At 51.9% G+C, this 13577-nt stretch overlaps 2 protein-coding genes across 2 annotated transcripts in view; both read left to right on the top strand.

Annotated features, from left to right (window-relative positions):
* Nucleotides 1–728: 728 nt before the first annotated feature.
* Nucleotides 729–13577, top strand: part of LOC117499193 (U3 small nucleolar RNA-associated protein 18 homolog) — a gene marked incomplete at its 3' end in the record, with an annotated part of 19811 nt that continues 6962 nt past the window's right edge. Inside the window, 4 exon segments of the mRNA XM_034151562.1 lie at nt 729–784; nt 1272–1373; nt 2532–2568; nt 12553–12899. Of these exon segments, the coding sequence (XP_034007453.1) occupies nt 12567–12899 (333 nt within the window).
* LOC117499201 (glycine-rich cell wall structural protein 1.0-like) lies at nt 8060–10492 on the top strand. The gene is made up of 2 exons (XM_034151576.1): nt 8060–9118; nt 10439–10492. The coding sequence occupies exons 1-2, from the start codon at nt 8060–8062 to the stop codon at nt 10490–10492; spliced, it is 1113 nt and encodes a 370-aa protein (XP_034007467.1).

Below are 13577 nucleotides of genomic sequence, written 5' to 3'. Positions count from 1 at the left end.
ACACACACACACACACACACACACACACACACACACACACACACACACACACACACACAGCCCTAACACGCTAACACAGTTCTGAGCTGTTATGTTCAGTCATCGTTCTTATGTTGAACGTGAATACTTCACACTTTGCTTTGTCAGTAATTATGGGATGTATTTCTTCTTTCATAGCAATTCTCCTTCATACTTTCTTGCCGTGAAATAAGTCTTAAATTCTATTCAAAGTGGTCTTTAAAAGGTCTTAAAAGGTCTTAAAAGGGTCTTAAAAAGGTCTTAAAAAGGTCTTAAAAGGTCTTAAAAAGGTCTTAAAAGGTCTTAAATTTGAGTTGGTGAAACCTGCAGGAACCCTGTTTAAACTATGTTTCCATGTTCGATGTATTTACATAAGACCCCGTGCCCCCCCCCCCCACTAACATCATTATCTATAGCTTTTTTATTTTCAATCTATCAGCTGATCTATCTGTTCGATTTTCATGTTTTATTTAATGTATAGAACATTTAATTTATTTGAATGTCTGTGTTAACCTCATGAACTGATGTTTAATATTAACCTCTAATATTATGTTAATATATTTTCAGCCCCCCCGGTTCCTGCCCAGCCGTCGGCAGCGTCACTGAGGGGCGGGGCCAGAGAAGCCCCGCCCCCTCCCCCCTACAGGACTCATGGTAGCCCCTCCCCCTCCTGCAACCCCCCCTCCAGAGCGAAGCCCCCCCCGCCCCCCCCCTCCTCTCCGCAACGGCACCTCCTCCTCCCCCTCCGTCCCCCGCTCTTTCGTGGGTGAGTGTCCAATCAGAGCTCAGTCTGAAGAGCATGACATCATCATATAAAGAAATCAGCCAAATAAACACATTCATTATAAAGTTTAGAATCCTGAAAGAGAGCAATTCTTCTTTAATGTATAAACGTCTGCTCCACGTCTCCCCGTCCTCTGACTGATTGATTGATTGATTGAAAAGTGTATTAACAGCTTGTATATTGGGTACAGTACAGTACAGCTCAAAACATATCATATAAGACATATTTTACATACAGATGGCTTATTTACAATTTACATTTTAGATTTCGTTCTAATACATCCTAACCGGACATTTAAGACATACCAAGTCTACAGATATACAGTTAGTAACAGAGTCTAAAATGCGAGTATATGACCTCTCCTTCATGTGGCTCTCACCTCAGTGTGTTGTTGTTGTTGTTGTTGTTGTTGTTGTTGTTGTTGTAAAGAAACCGTAAATTAGACTGCTGTGTGTCTCTCCTCCTGCAGATGACTTTGAGTCCAAGTATTCGTTTCATCCTCTGGACGACTTCCCTCCTCCGGAAGAGTACCGACACTTCGCCAAGATCTACCCCAGCAAGGCCAACAGAGGTACACACACACACACGCACACACACACACACACGCACGCACGCACGCACGCACGCACGCACGCACGCACGCACGCACGCACGCACGTGACTTTGGGTGAGTCACCTGTGATGCAGCCTCTCTCAATGCACGTGACTTTGGGTGAGTCACCTGTGATGCAGCCTCTCTCAATGCACGTGACTTTGGGTGAGTCACCTGTGATGCAGCCTCTCTCAATGCACGTGCCTTTGGCTGAGTCACCTGTGATGCAGCCTCTCTCAATGCACGTGACTTTGGCTGAGTCACCTGTGATGCAGCCTCTCTCAATGCACGTGACTTTGGGTGAGTCACCTGTGATGCAGCCTCTCTCAATGCACGTGACTTTGGGTGAGTCACCTGTGATGCAGCCTCTCTCAATGCACGTGACTTTGGCTGAGTCACCTGTGATGCAGCCTCTCTCAATGCACGTGACTTTGGGTGAGTCACCTGTGATGCAGCCTCTCTCAATGCACGTGACTTTGGGTGAGTCACCTGTGATGCAGCCTCTCTCAATGCACGTGACTTTGGCTGAGTCACCTGTGATGCAGCCTCTCTCAATGCACGTGCCTTTGGCTGAGTCACCTGTGATGCAGCCTCTCTCAATGCACGTGACTTTGGGTGAGTCACCTGTGATGCAGCCTCTCTCAATGCACGTGCCTTTGGCTGAGTCACCTGTGATGCAGCCTCTCTCAATGCACGTGACTTTGGCTGAGTCACCTGTGATGCAGCCTCTCTCAATGCACGTGACTTTGGGTGAGTCACCTGTGATGCAGCCTCTCTCAATGCACGTGACTTTGGGTGAGTCACCTGTGATGCAGCCTCTCTCAATGCACGTGACTTTGGGTGAGTCACCTGTGATGCAGCCTCTCTCAATGCACAACATTTCATGCAAATCAGAGCAACTTCAATTTTGGAGCAGTTTGTCCAAAAACCAAAGGTTGTCCAATCATCTCCAAAATGCAGCCACTCAATCGTTGGGTTGGATGCTTGAAACAGTCCAGATACACATTTCACATTTCAAATACCTGGATTGGTGCAGTTATGTTTTTGAAGTCAAGTCAAAAGTCACAAAACTGAAAAACACTGATTCCAAATTCTGAGCAAAAAGTCGATTTTAATGAACTCTCTTTGTGTTTACAGTGATGAGAGGAGCACCTCCACTGCCGCCTGTCGGGAGGTGAACCCTGAAGACCACTACCACACACACACACACACACACACACACACACACACACACACACACACTCACACAGACACACACAGACACACACACATACACACACACACACACATACACACACACACACATACACACACACACACATACACACACACACACATACACACACACACACACACCACACACACACACTCACTCACCCAGACACACACACACACCATACACAACCACACACCACCACACCACACATACACACACATACGCATACCACACATACACCACACACACCCACACCTCCACACACCCACACACTACACACACCCACACACTACACACCCTCACACACTACACCACATACACACACACACACATACACACACACCACATACACACACACACACACACTCACACACTCACACACATGCATACACACACATACACACACACACACTCATACACATACACACACACTCATCGTGTTTGCTGACCATCTGCAGCGTCCAGCAGCGACGCCTCATCTGCGCTCACAGCTGATTGGCTGAGGAGAGGTCTGGTCATGTGACAGTATGACTTCCTCCTCTGGACATGAACTCCTTTAGTTGAATTTTTTACATTTTGCACGTGCACTTTTAGTTTATGGACACGTGAAGGAGAGAGAGAACACGTGAAGGAGAGAGAGAACACGTGAAGGAGAGAACACGTGAAGGAGAGAGAGAACACGTGAAGGAGAGAGAGAACACGTGAAGGAGAGAGAGAACACGTGAAGGAGAGAACACGTGACGGAGAGAACGGACACGTGAAGGAGAGAACACGTGACGGAGAGAACACGTGACGGAGAGAACGGACACGTGAAGGAGAGAACACGTGACGGAGAGAACACGTGACGGAGAGAACGGACACGTGAAGGAGAGAACACGTGAAGGAGAGAACACGCGAAGGAGAGAACACGCGACGGAGAGAACACACGAAGGAGAGAACACGTGACGGAGAGAACACGTGAAGGAGAGAACACGTGAAGGAGAGAACACGTGACGGAAAGAACACGTGACGGAGAGAACACGTGAATCAGAGAACGGACACGTGAAGGAGAGAACACGTGACGGAGAGAACACGTGACGGAGAAAACACGTGACAGAGAGAACGGACACGTGAAGGAGAGAACACGTGAAGGAGAGAACACGCGAAGGAGAGAACACGCGACGGAGAGAACACGCGAAGGAGAGAACACGTGACGGAGAGAACACGTGAAGGAGAGAACACGTGAAGGAGAGAACACGTGACGGAAAGAACACGTGACGGAGAGAACACGTGAATCAGAGAACGGACACGTGAAGGAGAGAACACGTGACGGAGAGAACACGTGACGGAGAAAACATGTGACGGAGAGAACACGTGACGGAAAGAACACGTGACGGAGAGAACACGTGACGGAGAGAACACGTGACGGAAAGAACACGTGACGGAGAGAACACGTGACGGAGAGAACACGTGAAGGAGAGAACACGTGACGGAGAGAACACGTGACGGAGAGAACACGTGAAGGAGAGAACACGTGACGGAGAGAACACGTGACAGAGAGAACGGACACGTGAAGGAGAGAACACGTGAAGGAGAGAACACGTGAAGGAGAGAACACGTGACGGAGAGAACACATGACGGAGAGAACGGACACGTGAAGGAGAGAACACGTGACGGAGAGAACACGTGACGGAGAGAACACGTGACGGAGAGAACGGACACGTGAAGGAGAGAACACGTGACAGAGAGAACACGTGAAGGAGAGAACACGTGACGGAGAGAACACGTGACAGAGAGAACGGACACGTGAAGGAGAGAACACGTGAAGGAGAGAACACATGACGGAGAGAACACGTGACGGAGAGAACACGTGACGGAGAGAACACGTGACGGAGAGAACACGTGACGGAGAGAACACGTGACGAAGAGAACGGACACGTGAAGGAGAGAACACGTGAAGGAGAGAACACGTGGCGGAGAGAACACGTGACGGAGAGAACACGTGAAGGAGAGAACACGTGACGAAGAGAACGGACACGTGAAGGAGAGAACACGTGAAGGAGAGAACACGTGACGGAGAGAACACGTGACGGAGAGAACACGTGACGAAGAGAACGGACACGTGAAGGAGAGAACACGTGAAGGAGAGAACACGTGGCGGAGAGAACACGTGACGGAGAGAACACGTGAAGGAGAGAACACGTGACGGAAAGAACACGTGACGGAGAGAACACGTGACGGAGAGAACACGTGATGGAGAGAACGGACACGTGAAGGAGAGAACACGTGAAGGAGAGAACACGTGACGGAGAGAACACGTGAAGGAGAGAACACGTGAAGGAGAGAACACATGACGGAGAGAACACGTGACGGAAAGAACACGTGACGGAGAGAACGGACACGAGACGGAGAGAACACGTGACGGAAAGAACACGTGACGGAGAGAACGGACACGAGACGGAGAGAACACGTGACGGAAAGAACACGTGACGGAGAGAACGGACACGAGACGGAGAGAACACGTGGAGGAGAGAACACGTGACGGAAAGAACACGTGACGGAGAGAACACGTGACGGAGAGAACACGTGACGGAGAGAACGGACACGAGACGGAGAGAACACGTGGAGGAGAGAACACGTGACGGAGAGAACGGACACGAGACGGAGAGAACACGTGAAGGAGAGAACACGTGACGGAGAGAACGGACACGAGACGGAGAGAACACGTGGAGGAGAGAACACGTGACGGAGAGAACGGACACGAGACGGAGAGAACACGTGGAGGAGAGAACACGTGACGGAAAGAACACGTGACGGAGAGAACACGTGACGGAGAGAACACGTGACGGAGAGAACGGACACGAGACGGAGAGAACACGTGGAGGAGAGAACACGTGACGGAGAGAACGGACACGAGACGGAGAGAACACGTGACGGAGAGAACACGTGGAGGAGAGAACACGTGGAGGAGAGAACACGTGACGGAGAGAACGGACACGAGACGGAGAGAACACGTGGAGGAGAGAACACGTGGAGGAGAGAACACGTGGAGGAGAGAACACGTGACGGAGAGAACGGACACGAGACGGAGAGAACACGTGGAGGAGAGAACACGTGGAGGAGAGAACACGTGACGGAGAGAACACGTGGACCATGAACTCTCACCTGTGAACTCTCACCTGTGAACTCTCACCTGTGAACTCTCACCTGTGAACTCTCACCTGCTGTCAGGGTGACGTGCTTCATTGTGGCCAACGTGAACAAAACAAACGCACCTGAACTCACCTGCAGGTGGTAGTTCCTCCTGCAGCAAGGACTCTGCATTCCTCCCTCACTCATCTCCTTCCCTCCTCCCTCCTCTCCTTCCCTCCTCTGTCCTTGTTGCATGTCTTCTTTATCTCCGCTTTACTCTCAGTGTTAAATCACTTCTCAGGAGATGTTGTTCTCAGAAGTCAAAACTCAAATATAACCAGAAGCAGTGAATGATGGATCGATGGTCGTGAGTTCAATGTCCCGATAACTGAAGTGGAAATATTAGATCATATTATATAAAGTTTACTCAATAAAACAGCGACAGTATTTTAATGAAGGTCAAAAATGATCCTAAAAATATTCTGAGTTTTAGGGAATAATAAGATTCTTATTAAGATTCTTATTAAATGACATCTTTATTTATTGGTCGTCCGATAAGAAGTCGTCTTTAATATCTGTCTTTATTCTCTGGACTTTAACTCACGACTGTGTTCACGTTAAACAGATGATTCTCTGCTTTAAAACGTCTGAGTGACTCCACCAGGTCTCACCAGGTCACACCAGGTCTCACCAGGTCTCACCAGGTCACACCAGGTCTCACCAGGTCTCACCAGGTCACACCAGGTCTCACCAGGTCTCACCAGGTCTCACCAGGTCTCACCAGGTCACACCAGGTCTCACCAGGTCTCACCAGGTCTCACCAGGTCTCACCAGGTCACACCAGGTCTCACCAGGTCTCACCAGGTCTCACCAGGTCACACCAGGTCTCACCAGGTCTCACCAGGTCTCACCAGGTCACACCAGGTCTCACCAGGTCTCACCAGGTCACACCAGGTGTCACCAGGTCTCACCAGGTCACACCAGGTGTCACCAGGTCACACCAGGTCTCACCAGGTCACACCAGGTGTCACCAGGTCCCACCAGGTCCCACCAGGTCTCACCAGGTCTCACCAGGTCTCACCAGGTCCCAGGTCTCACCAGGTCACACCAGGTCTCACCAGGTCACACCAGGTGTCACCAGGTCCCACCAGGTCTCACCAGGTCTCACCAGGTCTCACCAGGTCTCACCAGGTCTCACCAGGTCACACCAGGTCTCACCAGGTCACACCAGGTCTCACCAGGTCTCACCAGGTCTCACCAGGTCTCACCAGGTCTCACCAGGTCTCACCAGGTCACACCAGGTCTCACCAGGTCTCACCAGGTCACACCAGGTGTCACCAGGTCTCACCAGGTCACACCAGGTGTCACCAGGTCACACCAGGTCTCACCAGGTCACACCAGGTGTCACCAGGTCTCACCAGGTCCCAGGTCTCACCAGGTCCCACCAGGTCTCACCAGGTCTCACCAGGTCTCACCAGGTCTCACCAGGTCCCAGGTCTCACCAGGTCACACCAGGTCTCACCAGGTCACACCAGGTGTCACCAGGTCCCACCAGGTCTCACCAGGTCTCACCAGGTGTCACCAGGTCACACCAGGTCCCACCAGGTCTCACCAGGTCTCACCAGGTCTCACCAGGTCTCACCAGGTCACACCAGGTCTCACCAGGTCACACCAGGTCTCACCAGGTCACACCAGGTCTCACCAGGTCTCACCAGGTCACACCAGGTGTCACCATGTGTCACCAGGTCACACCAGGTCTCACCAGGTCACACCAGGTCTCACCAGGTCTCACCAGGTCTCCCCAGGTGTCACCAGGTCTCACCAGGTCTCACCAGGTCTCACCAGGTCTCCCCAGGTCTCATGTCTAAATGTTTAAATCTGTTCTGTTTGACTGATAAACAGCTTCCAGTATTTCACGTGTGTTTGTTCTTGAACCTCTTTGTGTGGCAGGTCAACAGGAACCACCTGAACTGTCAGTGTGGGGGTGAAGGGGTTAAAACCACGTCTCAATGAGTGAAATAGAAACAAAACGTGTTGAGATTTAGATTATTTTAATACGAAACTTCTTGAAAAACTGATGATTGTTTTCTATGTTTCCCTCTGTCCCTATGTTTCCCTAATTTCTCTCACTGAGTCTTTACTTTTTAAATAATGACTTAGTGGTGATGCTTAGACACCAGAATACAGTCGTTACAGGTAGAGTCACACCTGGGTTAATGATCATTATGGGATATAATCTGTCCAGGTGTTTCAGATCATTATGGGATATAATAGTCCAGGTGTTTCAGATCATTATGGGATATAATAGTCCAGGTGTTTCAGATCATTATGGGATATAATGGGGGAGTGGAGTGGAGCGGGGTGGGGCGGAGTGGAGCGGGGCGGAGGGGGAGTGGAGCGGAGCGGAGTGGGGCGGAGTGGAGCGGAGCGGGGCGGAGCGGGGCGGAGCGGAGCGGGGTGGAGGGGGAGTGGAGTGGAGCGGAGTGGAGCGGGGTGGAGGGGGAGTGGAGTGGGGCGGAGTGGGGGGGAGTGGAGCGGGGTGGAGGGGGAGTGGAGTGGAGCGGAGTGGGGCGGAGTGGGGCGGAGGGGGAGTGGAGCGGGGTGGAGGGGGAGTGGAGTGGAGCGGAGTGGAGCGGAGTGGGGCGGAGGGGGAGTGGAGCGGGGTGGAGGGGGAGTGGAGTGGAGCGGAGTGGAGCGGGGTGGAGGGGGAGTGGAGTGGGGCGGAGTGGGGCGGAGGGGGGCGGAGGGGGAGTGGAGCGGGGTGGAGGGGGAGTGGGAGCGGGGAGGGGGAGTGGAGCGGGGCGGAGGGGAGTGGAGTGGAGCGGGGTGGAGGGGGAGTGGAGTGGAGCGGGGTGGAGCGGGGGTGGAGGGGGAGTGGAGTGGAGCGGAGTGGAGCGGAGTGGGCGGAAGTGGGGCGGAGTGGAGCGGGGTGGAGGGGGAGTGGAGTAGAGCGGAGTGGAGCGGGGTGGAGGGGGAGTGGAGTGGGGCGGAGGGGGAGTGGAGCGGGGTGGAGGGGGAGTGGAGCGGAGGGGGAGTGGAGCGGGGCGGAGTGGAGTGGAGGGGGAGTGGAGCGGGGCGGAGGGGGAGTGGAGTGGAGCGGGGCGGAGGGGGAGTGGAGTGGAGCGGGGTGGAGCGGGGTGGAGGGGGAGTGGAGCGGAGTGGGGCGGAGTGGGGCGGAGGGGGGTGGAGCGGGGTGGAGGGGGAGTGGAGCGGAGGGGGAGTGGAGCGGGGCGGGAGGGGGAGTGGAGTGGAGCGGGGTGGAGGGGGAGTGGAGTGGAGCGGGGTGGAGGGGGAGTGGAGCGGGGTGGAGGGGGAGCGGAGTGGAGCGGGGTGGAGCGGGGTGGAGCGGGGTGGAGGGGGAGCGGAGTGGAGCGGGGTGGAGGGGGAGTGGAGCGGGGTGGAGGGGGAGTGGAGCGGGGTGGAGGGGGAGTGGAGCGGGGGTGGAGGGGGAGTGGGCTATCAAGCCCTCAAACAGCGAGTCTGCAGCGGTGCTGACTGGAGACGGGTCTCTACCTGACCGGAGTCACGCTGTGTGTCCGTCAGGAAACACGCTGTTTACAAACAGTTCCAGCAAACATCCAGTGATAAACTGCGATGTTAACAACCTCATGATAACCTCATGTTTTTAAAGGGGACCTATCATGCAAAATGCACTTGTGTACGTCTTTTCTACATGAATATGTGTCCCCGGTGTTCCAGGGAACTCACCAAGTGTCAGAAAACACAACCCTCTCTATTTTCCTCCATACCCAAATCTCTAAAAAAGGGGCTGCAACGGATCTGATAAAAACTGATCCAGATTTGAACACTGTCCTGACGTCAGGACGGTGGCGCTACGGCTATTGGGCCAACTCCACCAATCAGTAGGAGACAGCCACGGCCATTGCCGTTTGAAAGCGCTGGAGACGCTGTAGTACATATGCCAGGCCTGTAGATGGTGCTGTTCTCACTGAATCAGCCCTTGCAAAAACAGAGCTAAAAAAAAGTGCAAATTGAGCAAAATGAGGCATGGCTAAAATGCATGATCTGTTTGGTATTTTGAAAACAGAAAAGTATAAATATGCCTTATATAGGTATGGTCCTACACTATATTATTCAAATATAGCATGATAGGTCCACTTTAACTTAGGATCATACCTGTGTTTAGTCTAGAAAAAGGTAAATTTGTGCATTTTATTATAAAGTTGTGTATATTTACAGACTGTTGCAAAAACTAAGAAGCTTATAAACATCAGGTTTCAAACTAAAAGAGCTTTACAAAAAAGTAACACAATTAAAGATGTTGGGAGTTTTATTTGAGTTATTAATTTACATTTTTTGTCAAAGAGATGCTGATTTGAAACCGTTGTTACATACAGTTACGGCATTTCCTGTTTCTGAGGAGAGAGGGGAGTTTGTCCCAAAGCTTTACTCCCTCCATCTGACAGGAGGAGCCTCGTTCAACTGAGAGTGTGGCTACACGACACCGAGTCGGACCTCTGACGTTACACGGAAGAAGGAGGAGGGATCAATAACACATTATTCACTATGAAAATCATGAAACAGGCACATGTGAATACTGTGGTCATTATGAAACAGTGGAGCACATCTTTCTGCTATGTCGCAAATACCATCCATTACTGAAGGAAGCACTGAAGAGAAACAGACATAGTGGAGATTAGAGAAGGGGTTCAGAGCAGAGTTTAGACATCGTGCTGCTGATCCACACTCCGTCCAGAAGGTGGCGGTGAATGCACCTCAAGGCTGTTTGCCAACTGTCATACCACAATAGAAGGAGAAAATTAAGAGCACCACCAGGGGGCAGGCTTTCATTTCCCCGGTGCAGAGTGACCCGGAAACACGTGAAGAAAACACTACGGTCCACATGTGGAGCTACCGAGGAGCTGAGGAACACAGAAGTCACTTTATATCAAGAGGACTTTAATCAAGAGGACTATAATTAAGAAGACCTTAATTAAGAGGACGTTAATTAAGAGGACTTGAACCAAGAGGACGTGAAAGCAGCAGGTCAGTACCCTCTCTCTGCTCAGTAACACATGTAAATACAGCAGCTGGGGTTGGAGCTAAAGATCCATTAAAAGCATTACATCCACTGTAACGATAAGTCATGCCGGGATTTAAGCAGCCACCCAGGCAGGCAGGCACCCACTCACCCAGCCAGGCAGGCACCCACTCACCCACCCAGGCAGGCAGGCACTCACTCACCCAGCCAGGCAGGCACCCACTCACCCACCCAGGCAGGCAGGCACCCACTCACCCACCCAGGCAGGCAGGCACTCACTCACCCAGCCAGGCAGGCACTCACTCACCCACCCAGGCAGGCAGGCACCCCCCCACCCAGGCAGGCACTCACTCACCCAGCCAGGCAGGCAGGCACCCCCCCACCCAGGCAGGCACTCACTCACCCAGCCAGGCAGGCAGGCAGCAGGACACTACCAGCTTCTCCTGGGGGTGTTGATGGATGTCTCGTCACTATGTTACACTACCAGCTTCTCCTGGGGGTGTTGGTGGATGTCTCGTCACTATGTTACACTACCAGCTTCTCCTGGGGGTGTTGGTGGATGTCTCGTCACATGTTACACTACCAGCTTCTCTGGGGGTGTTGGTGGATGTATCGTCACTATGTTACACTACCAGCTTCTCCTGGGGTGTTGATGGATGTCTCGTCACTATGTTACACTACCAGCTTCTCCTGGGGGTGTTGATGGATGTCTCGTCACTATGTTACACTACCAGCTTCTCCTGGGGGTGTTGGTGGATGTCTCGTCACTATGTTACACTACCAGCTTCTCCTGGGGGTGTTGATGGATGTCTCGTCACTATGTTACACTACCAGCTTCTCCTGGGGGTGTTGATGGATGTCTCGTCACTATGTTACACTACCAGCTTCTCCTGGGGGTGTTGGTGGATGTCTCGTCACTATGTTACACTACCAGACTTCTCCTGGGGGTGTTGGTGGATTGTCTCGTCACTATGTTACACTACCAGCTTCTCCTGGGGGTGTTGATGGATGTCTCGTCACTATGTTACACTACCAGCTTCTCCTGGGGGGTGTTGGTGGATGTCTCGTCACTATGTTACACTAACCAGCTTCTCCTGGGGGTGTTGATGGATGTCTCGTCACGATGTTCAGCCTCGCTCCCCCCAGTGAAAGCCCTGTAGTTATAGAGTTAAATCAATCTGGTGCACTTTGAGGCAAAATAAAGAGACTAGATCTGTGGGAACACTCATGTGAAACAGAGCTGTGTACTTTTCAATAATCATACCATCATAAGAATATGGCCATAATCAATAACCAATAACATACTATAATCAATAACATACAACCTATAACATACTATAACCAATAACATACTAAAATCACAATAACATACTATAATCAATAACATACTATAATCAATAACATACTATAATCAATAACATACTATAATCAATAACCAATAACATACCATTGAAACTTGTTGATGTCTGCCCCATGTACACCAAGCAGACCCTCATTAACCTGGCTCTGGTTCTCATTAACCCTGGTTCTGGTTAACCTGGTTCTCATTAACCTGGCTCTGGTTAACCTGGTTCTGGTTCTCATTAACCTGGTTCTGGTTCTCATTAACCCTGGTTCTGGTTAACCTGGTTCTGGTTCTCATTAACCTGGTTCTGGTTCTCATTAACCTGGTTCTGGTTCTCATTAACCCTGGTTCTGGTTAACCTGGTTCTGGTTCTGGTTAACCTGGTTCTGGTTCTCATTAACCTGGTTCTGGTTCTCATTAACCTGGTTCTGGTTCTCATTAACCTGGTTCTGGTTCTCATTAACCCTGGTTCTGGTTCTGTTAGCAGTTCTTCTCATCATGGAGGAAGTGATGCCGGAGCCCCTCCCCTTGATGTCGGAGCCCCTCCCCCTGATGCCGGAGCCCCTCCCCTTGATGTCAGAGCCCCTCCCCCTGATGCCGGACCCCCTCCCCCTGACGCAGAAGCCCGGCCCCCTGAAGAGGAAGCAGCCCCGCCCCCCGAAGAGGAAGCAGCCCCCCCCCCCGCTGGCCCCTGACCCCGAGGAGGAGGGTCAGCGCCGGGTCAGGAACCAGAACCTTGTGGCGGTTCTGGGAGAGGAGGACGAGTCCGTGAGGCTGCTGGAGGACCTGCTGTTCGGGGGGGAGGAGCAGCTGCTGGACCATCTCCTGCAGGTAACTCACCTGTACTGAGGGGTTAATGGGGTCTCAGGTAACTCACCTGTACTGAGGGGTTAATGGGGTCTCAGGTAACTCACCTGTACTGAGGGGTTAATGGGGTCTCAGGTAACTCACCTGTACTGAGGGGTTAATGGGGTCTGCAGGTAACTCACCTGTACTGAGGGGTTAATGGGGTCTCAGGTAACTGACCTGTACTGAGGGGTTAATGGGGTCTCAGGTAACTCACCTGTACTGAGGGGTTAATGGGGTCTCAGGTAACTCACCTGTACTGAAGGGTTAATGGGGTCTGCAGGTAACTCACCTGTACTGAGGGGTTAATGGGGTCTCAGGTAACTCACCTGTACTGAGGGGTTAATGGGGTCTGCAGGTAACTCACCTGTACTGAGGGGTTAATGGGGTCTCAGGTAACTCACCTGTACTGAGGGGTTAATGGGGTCTGCAGGTAACTCACCTGTACTGAGGGGTTAATGGGGTCTGCAGGTAACTGACCTGTACTGAGGGGTTAATGGGGTCTGCAGGTAACTGACCTGTACTGAGGGGTTAATGGGGTCTGCAGGTAACTCACCTGTACTGAGGGGTTAATGGGGTCTGCAGGTAACTCACCTGTACTGAGGGGTTAATGGGGTCTGCAGGTAACTCACCTGTACTGAGGGGTTAATGGGGTCTCAGGTA

The sequence above is a fragment of the Trematomus bernacchii genome, unplaced genomic scaffold (assembly GCF_902827165.1).
Source record: "Trematomus bernacchii unplaced genomic scaffold, fTreBer1.1, whole genome shotgun sequence".
Lineage (NCBI taxonomy): Eukaryota > Metazoa > Chordata > Actinopteri > Perciformes > Nototheniidae > Trematomus > Trematomus bernacchii.
The sequence above is the reverse complement of the archived record's forward strand: the minus strand, read 5'-3'. Positions and strand labels throughout refer to the sequence as shown.

Bases quoted from the DNA above. Each gene is read 5' to 3' on its own strand.
- LOC117499201 (XM_034151576.1), top strand. From the start codon at position 8,060: ATGGGGGAGTGGAGTGGAGCGGGGTGGGGCGGAGTGGAGCGGGGCGGA. The intron at 9,119-10,438 runs GTGGAGGGGGAG...CACTCCGTCCAG, and splicing joins TGGAGGGGGAGTGGAGCGGG to AAGGTGGCGGTGAATGCACC.